Source organism: Chiloscyllium plagiosum, chromosome 30 (genome assembly GCF_004010195.1).
Source record: "Chiloscyllium plagiosum isolate BGI_BamShark_2017 chromosome 30, ASM401019v2, whole genome shotgun sequence".
NCBI classification, from domain to species: Eukaryota; Metazoa; Chordata; class Chondrichthyes; order Orectolobiformes; family Hemiscylliidae; genus Chiloscyllium; species Chiloscyllium plagiosum.
Window position 1 is genome coordinate 45,289,340 of NC_057739.1, and position 11,334 is coordinate 45,300,673.

Genomic DNA, 11,334 nt, shown 5'->3' on the forward strand with positions numbered 1-11,334 from the left:
AACATGGATTTTAACTTTTCCTCGTATGATGTGGCTCCATCGCTAATTGCCCTGGAGAGAGATTAAGGCGATCCAGTTTGGCTCTGATTAGGGTTTGAAGCCTGAAGCATCATTTTCCCCTGTGAAGCTGAAGGAGCCTTTGGCCAATAGTCAGTTCTGCTGTAACACAATAGATCTGTTGTCGTGCAATCCCGTGTTATGAGAAAATCGCACAATGGCCTAATGGGGCCGGAATGACATTATAACCAATAAAGACTTTAAAAGTTCATGCTATAAAAACAATGATCACAACTTGTCAACCGCGTAAATTTGTATTAAAAAAGAAGGACCTATAGTTATTTCTGCATTTCTAAATCTGTCTGTTCCTCTAGTTGCTAAATTACAAGATATTTTAAATCTGTCTCATTGAAAAATGCATCATATGAATCCTCTTTAATTGATGGGCTACATTTTCTCCCGTTCCCGCACACTCATTCTCACAAACATCTGCACACACTATTACACAAACGTTCTCTCATATACATGCTCACATTCTCACATACATACATACTGCACACACTCATTCATACACACATTCTCACTTATACATGCACACTCGCACTCTTGTGTACACACACACTCTAACTCATACTCACGCGTGTGCATTGTCTCTTGTATGCATGCACACTCACCCAAATGTGCGCACATGCACACGCTTGTGCTTGTTCTCTCGTGCACACTGTCATACATGTGCATACATGAACTCTCACACTCACATGCCTGCACAATCTTTCTCAGGCACAAAAGGTCGATATGTGGATGTCCTGAATCCCAGTGGATCACGGCCTGGTGGAGTTCTGATGCCCCCAGTGGACCTGTTTGCCCCCTTGGCACCAATGCCAATCCCTACCAACCTCTTTGTGCCGATGCCAGGTAAGTTGCCTTCCTGTTCCAGCTGGTTGTATTTGTATCAGTCTGTCAGCATTATAAAATATTGTTTCTGTTTTTGCCTTTGGGTCTTCATGCTGTCCAGTGATAGCGAGGTCCCTGATAAAGACAGAGTCTTATTTCTGTAATTCCTGTCAGTACATCTGGAGATTACAAAGCACTTTGTAGCCTTGAAGTACTTTGTTTTCCAGTGAAGTTACTCTTTTAATGTGGGAGATGCAACAGCCAGAACAAGGATTAATAATGGCAGGGTCATCAGGGAACCTCCCTTACCTTTGGGGTAACCCCACAAAACCTTTTGCCTGTACAAGTGAAGGTCATCATGGCATCGGTTTATTATGGTGCCTGAAAGACAGTGTCTACCTAGTCATTGTTAAAGCCATGGAGCAGGACTTGAATGCATGATCTTCTCACTCTGAAGGGAGAGTGTATCACCCACTGACTGATCCTTAGCATCCTTGGAAACTGAGGGGGGAGTGAGAGCATTTGGGAATGGTGAGTCCAGAACAAGATCTTGGCCATGAAATGTGTCTGCAGTGGTAGTCATCTTGATAATAGGCGGAAGTCTTGGTATGTGGAACTTAATGATGCTGCTTTCTGACTTGGAGGTCACAATGCTATTAACTGAATCAGGTAATCACTGTTTATATGAGAGCAGGTGTCGGCCATTTGGCCTTTCAAGCTTGCTCTACTATACAATAAGATCACAGTTGATCTAATTGTAACCTCAGTTCCACATTTCTGTCTAGTTCTTGTTAGTCGAGTGTCCATCTACTTCTACTTCTATCTTGAAAACTCATTGATTCGGCCTCCACCATTCGAAGCAAGAGAGTTTAGCACTCTTGCCATCTTTAATGGAAGAGCCCTTCCTTTTAAACTTTGTTTTAAAGTTCAGAACAAAACTCAGGAGCCTAATAACGTTAACTTTGTTTCTCTGTTCACATTAGCTGCCAGACCTGCTGAGTTTCTCCAGCAATTCTGTTTTTGTTTCTGATTTCCAGCATCTGCATTCTTTGTTTTATTTTAAATCTGTCCCACCCCTCCCACCACCATTTTATATATTTCCAAAGAAGAGATGTTCTTTCAGCATAGAACCCATCAAGTCACCTCAAGATCTTTTGTGTTTCAAGATGGTCATCTCTTTTTATTCTTAAATCCATTGAATGAAGGTGTAACGTTTCCTCATCCCAGGAATTAATCGAGTAAACCTTCGCTGAACTTTAGAGATGTTATGTTTATGATTTTCCTACCCCTTGGGATCCTTTCAGAATCTAGAAAATTTTAGAAGATTACAACCAATGCAGTAACCATCTCTGTGACAACTTCTTTGCAGATCAAGGTCTATCGGATCCAGGGGACTTGTCAGTCTTCAGTCCCATTAGTATCTTTTTGAGTGATTAAGGTTATTTTAGTACCACCCTTTCGGCTGATTTTTCTGTTATTCTTGGGATTTTACTTTGTTTTGAAGATATACCAAAGTTTTCGTGTTTGTGGTTTGCAGGTGAGGGATCTCAACCTCCTGAAGGAAACCCAGCAGAGATCTCTCAGCCTGTGGAACAGGCAAATCTTGAGGCAACTGCACAGCCCCAGGTATCAGGCTTATGTTCTATAGTCTCTTGTTAAATAGCCAGAAACAGGCCATTCAATGCAACCTGCCTGCATATTTTGAATCAACCTGTTCAAACATGTTAGAACTGGAATGTAGACCTTTTGACCCAGAGTAGCCCAACACTGGGGCACCTCTTTGAGCTGGTCTTTCTGGCCCTCATAAGCCCCCTCACACCCCATCTTCATCTCACCCAAATAGCAAATCCCTCTGTTAATTTCCTCCTTGTTATCCAACTCCCTCATTAAGTTTATTGGTACAATTGATCCTTATTTCCCCACGCTCTGGATTCAGACTTGAAATTATCAGTAACAGTGTTATGGAATTAGAATCCCTACAGTGTGGAAACAGGCCATTTGACCCATCAAGTCCATCGACCCTCCGAAGAGCACCCACACAGACCCACCCTCCTACCCTGTCCCAGTAACCCTGCATTTCCCATGGCTAATCCGCCTAACCCACACAATTTTGGACCGTGGGAGGTAACTGGAGCACCCAGAGAAAACTCCACACAGTCATGCAGGTACCTGGCACTGTGAAGCAGCAGTGCTAACCACTGAGCCACCGAGCTGCCCCAACCTTTATGTCAACAGCTCAGAATTTTGATCTTCCTCACATCTATCAGAGTAGGTTGACAATCTCAGTAACAAGATCCATTTTTAATATGATGTATTATCTTAAGAAGTGATTGGCTATGATGTTGCTCAAGTGTCCGTAATATTGAGAAACGTGACACAGGTGCATTTAATCAACATTTCAAAGATTTTTACAAACAAATGATAATTGAAACATTTTACAAGCGCATTGTTCATAATAGTTTTAGAAAAAAAGCCTGTTTAATTAAAATGGCAGGGTGATAGTGGAGTAGTGGTAATGTCACTGACCAAGTAATCCAGAGGCCTAGACTGATATTGTTGGGACAGGAGTTCAAATCCCACCATGGCAGCTGTTGGAATTTAAATGTAACACAATAAATCTGAAATTGAAAACCCACCTCATTCGCTGATGTCCTTTAGAGAAGGAAGTCTGCCATCATTACTTGGTCTGGCCTAGGTCTGACTCCAGTCCCACAGCAAAGTCTTTAATGCCCTCTGAAATTGAACAGCAATGAGGGATGGGCCCCAAGTGCTCGTTTTTCCTGTGATACAATGAAAGTGTAAAACAAACATATCAAAATGAGTTTGATTGAGCAAAATGCAGAAACGCAGTTTATATCAAATATCTTGTGTTGGTTCTCCTTTTCCAGATATTTAACCCGATACCAAATGCTGATTCTTCACCATCCGAGCCTGTCAGTTTGCAGCATGGAGAGGTAAACTACACCATTGCTAAACCACATTGCCAATTGTATCGATGCTAGAGGTGACTCCTTCCTCTCACAGAGTATCCAGCTGTCTTAACCTTCACTTCTATGCAGTCAGAGACAGGACATTCACCCCTTCAGGCTGCCCTGTCATTCTAGATCACAGCTGATCACGGCACAGTGGTTAGCACTGCTGCCTCACAGCGCCAGAGACCCAGGTTCAATTCCCGCCTCAGGCGACTGACTGTGTGGAGATGGCACATTCTCCCAGTGTCTGCGTGGGTTTCCCCCGGGTGCTCTGGTTTCCTCCCACAGTCCAAAAATGTGCAGGTTAGGTGAATTGGCCATGCTAAATTGCCCATTGTGTTAGGTGAAGGGGTAAATGTAGGGGAATGGGTCTGGGTGGGTGCGCTTCGGAGAGTCGGTGTGGACTTGTTGGGCTGAAGGACCTGTTTCCACACTGTAAGTAATCTAATCTAATCTACCTCAATGCCATTTTCCTCTGCTGTCCCATATCCCTTGATATCATTAGTAATTAAAAATCTATCAATTTCTATCTCACTTAAAGACAGAGCTCGAAATGTGTTGCTGGTTTCCTCCCACAGTCCAAAAATGTGCAGGTTAGGTGAATTGGCCATGCTAAATTGCCCATTGTGTTAGGTGCAGGGGTAAATGTAGGGGAATGGGTCTGGGTGGGTGCGCTTCGAAGAGTCGGTGTGGACTTGTTGGGCTGAAGGACCTGTTTCCACACTGTAAGTAATCTAATCTAAATCTACCTCAATGCCATTTTCCTCTGCTGTCCCATATCCCTTGATATCATTAGTAATTAAAAATCTTATCAATTTCTATCTCACTTAAAGACAGAGCTCCCTTTGTGATAGAGATTTCTCAAGGTTCACCACTTCCTCCTCCTCTCAGTCCTAAATTATTCTGATCTGCTACCTCTGTTTCCTGTTGAATCAATGATCTTAATAAAAGACAATGTTTGTTTAAGTTTGAAGCAGTCTTTTTCCTCTCGTTTTTCTCTCTCCAACTGTCTCCTCACCTGTTCTGGAGTTGACCTGTCTGCTTATTGGGAGGTACACAAACCCAGGCTAGCTTCACCTCGCCACAGTGAATGTTCTTCAGTGCACCTGCCTAGACAGCTAGGGAAGGTATAGAAATAATTAACGCTAAGACCCACTCTGTCATGAATCATCCTGCCTTGAACTGGGGATAAGGCATTAGGACAGTGACAGTGATCAGCTAACCATCCAGAAAGAGACAGAGAGCTTGTGCAGCCTGTATCTTCTAAACTGCTTGTGTGCTAAACGGGCCGTGTCATCAGGGAAAATTTGCTGATCCTATAGTTTTCTGTCTCTGAAGTAAACTGGTGTTCTTATGGTGCCTTTAGCTAGAACAGTATCCCAATTTGTTTCACAGTTGGTGAAGTACTCATGAAGTGTAGTTACTGGATTGAATCGGAAAAATGTGACAGCTGATTTATACACAGTAAAATCCCATATTCAGCAGCATGAATGGTGGCCAGGTTTTCTGATTTATCCATGTCGATTGTGGTAACAACTTTGATCAGGATCCTAGGGAGAACTGCCTCAGTTCCCCTTGGGAATAACATCTATGGAATTTGTTCAGCCCACCTGAAAGGGCAGATAGGGCGCCTCTCTTTCAGGAACAGCTCATTCACAAGACTGCAGCTCTGACAGTGCTGTACTCCTACAGTTTTTCATTGGGAATGTTAGCCTGCTTCTAGTGCTGCAATCTCTGACGTTACACATGATGTCATCACCTTCAGTGTGCCCGTCAATGCAAAGACTGTTGCTGTCCCGTTTGGGACATTCACAGCTGGGAGACTAAACTAAGGATGTTCTGAAGTGCTTCAGGGCATCTTGAGTTCAGGTTAGGTGCTATGTAAAGACAAAAGGCTTACAAAATCATGCTGGGTCTAGATAAGGCGAATGGCAGGTGTCTTTTCTCTAGGGTGGGGGATTTCAAAACAAGGGGGCATATTTTTAAGGTGAGAGGAGAAAGGTTTTTAAAAATGACTTGAGGGGCAATTTTAAAAAAATTTAACAGCAGTTTGTGTGTAGACTGAACTTCCAGAGGGAAACGGTGGATGTGGGTAACATTGACTTAAAAGGACATTGAGGTAAGTTCATGAATAAGAAATGCTTGGAGGGCCAAGCACAGGCAGGTAGGACTAGTTTAGTTTGGGATTATGGTTAGCATGGACTGGTTGGACAGGGTCTGTTTCCGTGCTGTACCACTATAAAAGTTCACTTTCCCTGGTAGATTATTGAGGCCACTTTGGTAAACGTTTGTCTGTTTTTCTAGACTGCTGCTCAGCCTGTGCATGGCGGCCCTGCATCAGGAGCCGTTCCATTTTACAACCCTGCACAGTTCCCCCAAGTAAGTACATACTTTTAAATTAAAAATGAAGTTCTCCTTTGCAATACTCTCTTCAAACTGGTGATAAATGTTAATCACATTATGTCAAAAAATGTTGCAAAACAGTTATGAAGCTTTAATCTATCCAACCCCGTGCTGTCCATGTCCTGGGAGACTTTGATAGGAGAACCATCAAACGTAGGAGCAGAACTGGGCCAATCTGCCCACCGAGTCTGCTCCCCCATTCAGTAAAATCGTGCCTGATCTATCCATCCTCAACTCCACTTTCCTGCTTTCTCCCCATACTCCTTGATTCCCCCACTGATTAAAAATCTCAGCCTTAAATATACTTCATCACCCAGACTTGACAGCTCTCTGCAATAAAGATTTCCACAGATTCACTACCGTCTGAGACGAGAAATTCCTCATCCCTCTCAAATCTATGACCCTTTATTCTGACATTATGTCCTTTGGTCTAGACTCTTTCAAAAGGGGAAGCAACACTTACTGTCAAGTCCTCTAAGAATTTTGGATTCAATGAGGTTGCCCCCCTTCATTCTTCTGTATTTCAAAAAGTACATGGAGTTATGGAGGTCCACAGCACAGAAAAAGGCTCTTTGACTCAACGAGTCTGTGCCAGTCAAAAACAACCACCTAACCCTTTCTCTTCCCATTTTCAGCACTTGCCCATAGCCTTGTCTGACTTAGCATCACAAATGTATATCTAAATACTTAAATGTAATGAGGGTTTCTGCCCCTTAACACCTTACAGGCACAGTGTTTCAGATTCTCATCACCCTCTGGATGAAAAACATTTTCCATACATCTCCTCTAAACCTCCTGTCCCCTACCTTATATTCAAATACTACTTCAATGCTCAGAATTATTTTGCCTCTCCCACCCTTGCAGGTGAGTTCCAGATTTCCACCACTCCTCTTGCCCCTCACCTTAAATGTGCCACCCCCATGCCCTAGTCATTGATTCCTCTACCAAGGAGAGAAGTTTCTTGCCATATACCCTATGTCTCTCAATTTTATATCACAATCAGTTCCCCCCTCCGTCTCCTCTGCTCTGGGGAAAATAACCCCATTCTGTCTAATTTCTCTTCATAACTGAAACCCTCCAGTCCCAGCAGCATGCTGGGAAATCCCCTCTGCACCTCTCTCTAGTGCAATCACATCCCTTCAATAATATGGATTCTAGAACTACACACAATACTCCAGCTGTGGCTTACAGGTCCAGTATACACAACCTTTCCTCATAAGAGACTCTCTTCATCGCCTGCACAATATCTGGTATCAGCCTCGCAAACTTTCTCTGGACTGCCAATGGCAGTACACTTTTCCTCAGATAGGGGGACCAAGGCCATTCACAGTATTCTAGCTGTGGTCTGACTGAAGCTTTGTACATTTTTCTCATAAGCTCCTGACTTTTATACTTCATTCCCTTTGAAATAAAGACCAGTATTTCATTTACCCTCCCAATTACCTAATGAAATTAGATACTAGCTTTTTATGATTCAAGGATGAGAACTCCCAAGTCCCACTGCTGTAGTTTTCTGCAGCCTATCTCCATTTAAATAATATTCAGATCCTCTATTTGTCCTTCGTCCTACCAAAATGCATAATCTCACATTTCCCCACATTATATTCCATCTGCAAAGATTTTGCCTACTAGTTAACCTGTTACTTTCCTTTGCAGATTCTTTGTCATTCTCACCACTTAATTTCCCATCTGTTTTTTTTATATCATCTGCAAACTTGGTGATAATACATTCACCTTCCTCATCTGAGTCATTAATATATATTGTAAATAATTGTTGTTCCAGCACTGATCCCTGTGACGCTCACCAGTTACAGGTTGGAAATACCCTTTATAGTTTGTCAGTGCTCTATCCATTTTAATATACTACCTCCTATATTATCTCCAACACTCAGCTCTTATTAAATTAACCAATCATGTGGCATTTCATTATTCGCCTTCTGAAAATTCAAATGCATTACATCCACTGCTTCCCCTTTATCTATCCTACTTGTTACCTCCTGAGCGTATTCTAATAAATTTGTCTGGTATGATTTCCCCTTCATGATGCCATGCTGACTCTGCTAGATCATACTACGCTCTAAATGCACTGCTGAAACATCCTTTACAACAGACTCTAATGTTTTCCTAATAACAAATGTTAAGCTGTAACCTGTTTTGTCACCTTCCTTTTTTAAATATTGCCAGTTTTCCAATCCTCTGGAACTTTTCCAGATGTTTAGGATTCCTGGAAGATTACAGCTAGAGCATCCACTGACTCTATACCCTAACGTTTGTGCGAAGATTTGTAGCTCGGGTGCTCGTTGCTGTGGTTCTGTTCGCCGAGCTGGAAGTTTTTGTTGCAAACGTTTCGTCCCCTGGCTAGGCGACATCATCAGTGCTTGAGAGCCTCCTGCGAAGCGCTTCTTTGATGTTTCCTCCGGTGTTTCACGTGGTCTGTCCCTGCCGCTTCCGGTTGTCAGTTTCAGCTGTCCGCTGTAGTGGTTGGTCTATACCCTAACGTTTTACTGTAGCTGTCCAGGGTGTGTTTGGAGACCAGGTTGTGCTTGACTGTGTCTCTTCTCCCCTCACCACTGACAGCTTCTTGCCCAGTTTCCCCGTTTACTAACCGGTGCTATGACCTCTGCTTTGCAGCCCTCGGCAGGAACGTCCGGCTCTCGACCAGGAAGGTTCGGGCAAAGGAAATATCCAACATTAAACTGAAAGTCTTAGAATGAATTCTGAAATGAATGGAATTTTCAACCCCTTCTGGGGACAGTGCAAGTAATGTGCTGTGATGTTTGCAGTTACAAATTATTAAACTGGAGTGGTGTGTCATTTAAATAGTTCTTGCCCTCCAGAAATGCCAATAATTACAAATTCTTCTGAGGGTGAATTGAAATCTGAAGGAAATGTAATTGTTTATCCCTGGTTTATTGATTAAATAATAAAATCCAGTCTAACAGCAGCTGTAGCTACATGACATAAATTACAATGCAACATGATCTAAGAATAAAACACACCCTCCAAAAGTGACTGTAAATGTCAGAGCATCTGTTGCAAGGTGGAATTGGTGTCGACCAGATCCTGGCACATCCACAAAGACGTTCAGCACCAAGTGATTCTTTAATTCTATAACTGTTCCATTTTAAATGAGAAAAGTTTGTTTTGGGATGGGGGGGTGGGGTTAGGTTGGGTTAAGGGCAGAGAAATGCTGGAAGATTGACCCTGATGATTTGTATTTAGATAATATATATAAAAGGCTGCTGTAAGAGTATTGTATAGCCAGACCCATCTGTTGTACATTAATACATTAAAATATCTGGAGGACTGTGTGAATAAATATTAACATGTGCAATATCAATGCTATCTTTCTCTTATTCTGGGAGAAGATCCAACGGACATGGGAGAAGAGAACGTGCAGATGAGCTGGGAGGGGCTTGGCCCCCTTGAAAGATTATGCCCCCTGCACCCTGTCTCTTTCAAACAGTATTCTGAAGTTGCTTTATCCAACTGCAATATTTGAAATCGCCACAGAAATGCAGTGTAATTTGGGAATAACTTTGTACAGAATGAAATCTGATCTCAAAGCCCTCAAATAATGTGATTCTGCCCCCAATATCACTTTATAGTCTTTAACTGTACTGCACCTCTATCCCGTGTAGCTTAGTACCCTCTGAACCCCTCATGTAGACTGCACAATATTTCAGATTCAGATTCTTCTCTTGGCTGAGAAGTTTATTTTCTTGTTTTAAGGATGCACACTGTAAATTGTTGAAAGGAAATAAAATATTTTGTGTTCTGGAACATTTTCAACCTCTTGCCCCGTCTGTGTTTTGTTAGTTTTGTTTTAAAACACATTCTTGGCTAGGCTAGTATTTATTCCTATCCCTAATTACACTTAAGATGATGGTGAGCTGTCGTCTTGTACCACTGCAGTCAATTTGGTGTAGAGGCACCAACAGCACAGCTCAGAGGGGAGAATCCAGTTTGGGCCCAACAACAGTGAAGGAGCGGTGCTATCGGTATGCTGTGTAGCTTTCAAGGAAACTTGTACACTATGCTATCTGCTGTCCTTGTCTTTCTAGATGGTAGCGAATGCGGTTTTGCTAGTTGCAATTGAGATTGAAGGAGGCTTGGTAAGTTGCTGCAGTGTATCTTGTAGATAGCAAGCACCATTAGCAATGTGTCAGTGGTGGAGGAAGTGAATGGTGAAAGTCTTAGATGCAGCCCTGCTTACATGATTACCTTGACCAGGATGGTGTTGGAGATGCACTCACCCAGGTAAGTGAAGAGAGTTCCACCACAGTCCTGAATTATCACTTGCAGATGATGCCAGGAGAGTTACTCACTGCAGTATTCTTAGCTTCTGACTTGTAGACAAAGTATACATCTGGTCTGGTTAAGAGCTCACAATCACAACTTCATGAAGCTTGCTACCTGTTAAATCCAGTTGCACTGAGTGCTAGTCAACATTTGAACAGGCTTGCAGGCACATCTTTTGCCTCCAGTTCTGCGTGAACTAGATGTGGATGCCAAAGCTAGGAGTGAGTTCTGAGGAGATTCATGGGTAAATGGGAATTTAGATTTGGGGAAAAAACTGAAGTTTAACAAGATATCCGAGGCTAAAAATTGAAGAATAGTCTAATGTTACTGGTTGTAATAGCCCTTGTACCATCATCAGCTGAGATGGAGAACTAGGTGTTTGATTACAAAACTGGCTCGAAAGTAGAAGACAGAGGGTGACGGTGGAGGGTTGGTTTCAGACTGGAGGCCTGTGATCAGTGGAGTGCCACAAGGATTGGTGCTGGGTCCTCTACATTTCATTTACATAAATGGTTTGGATGCGAGCATAAGAGATATAGTTGGTAAGTTTGCAATTGATACCAAAATTGGAGGTGTTGTGGACAGTGAAGAAGGTTACCTCAGATTACAATGGGATCTTGGTCAGATGGGCCAATGGGCTGAGAAGTGGCAGATGGAGTTTAATTCAGATAAATGTGAGGTGCTGCATTTTGGGAAAGCAAATCTTAGTAGGACTTATACACTAGGAGAAAGTGAGGACTGCAGATCAGAGCTGAAAAATGTGTTG

At 42.6% G+C, this 11,334-nt stretch overlaps 1 protein-coding gene across 8 annotated transcripts in view; it reads left to right on the forward strand.

Moving 5' to 3' along the window:
* Window positions 1–10,058, forward strand: part of sec16a (SEC16 homolog A, endoplasmic reticulum export factor) — a 77,279-nt gene extending 67,221 nt beyond the window's left edge. For 7 of the 8 annotated variants that reach the window (XM_043720638.1, XM_043720637.1, XM_043720635.1 and 4 more), the window contains 5 exons: window positions 778–912; window positions 2,429–2,517; window positions 3,780–3,845; window positions 6,168–6,242; window positions 8,898–10,058. In XM_043720638.1, the coding sequence (XP_043576573.1) occupies window positions 778–912; window positions 2,429–2,517; window positions 3,780–3,845; window positions 6,168–6,242; window positions 8,898–8,966 (434 nt within the window). In that variant the 3' untranslated portion in view covers window positions 8,967–10,058. The remainder of the gene's footprint in view (window positions 1–777; window positions 913–2,428; window positions 2,518–3,779; window positions 3,846–6,167; window positions 6,243–8,897) is intronic. The other variant, XM_043720642.1, reaches the window with a different exon arrangement.
* The last annotated feature ends 1,276 nt before the right edge of the window (window positions 10,059–11,334 follow it).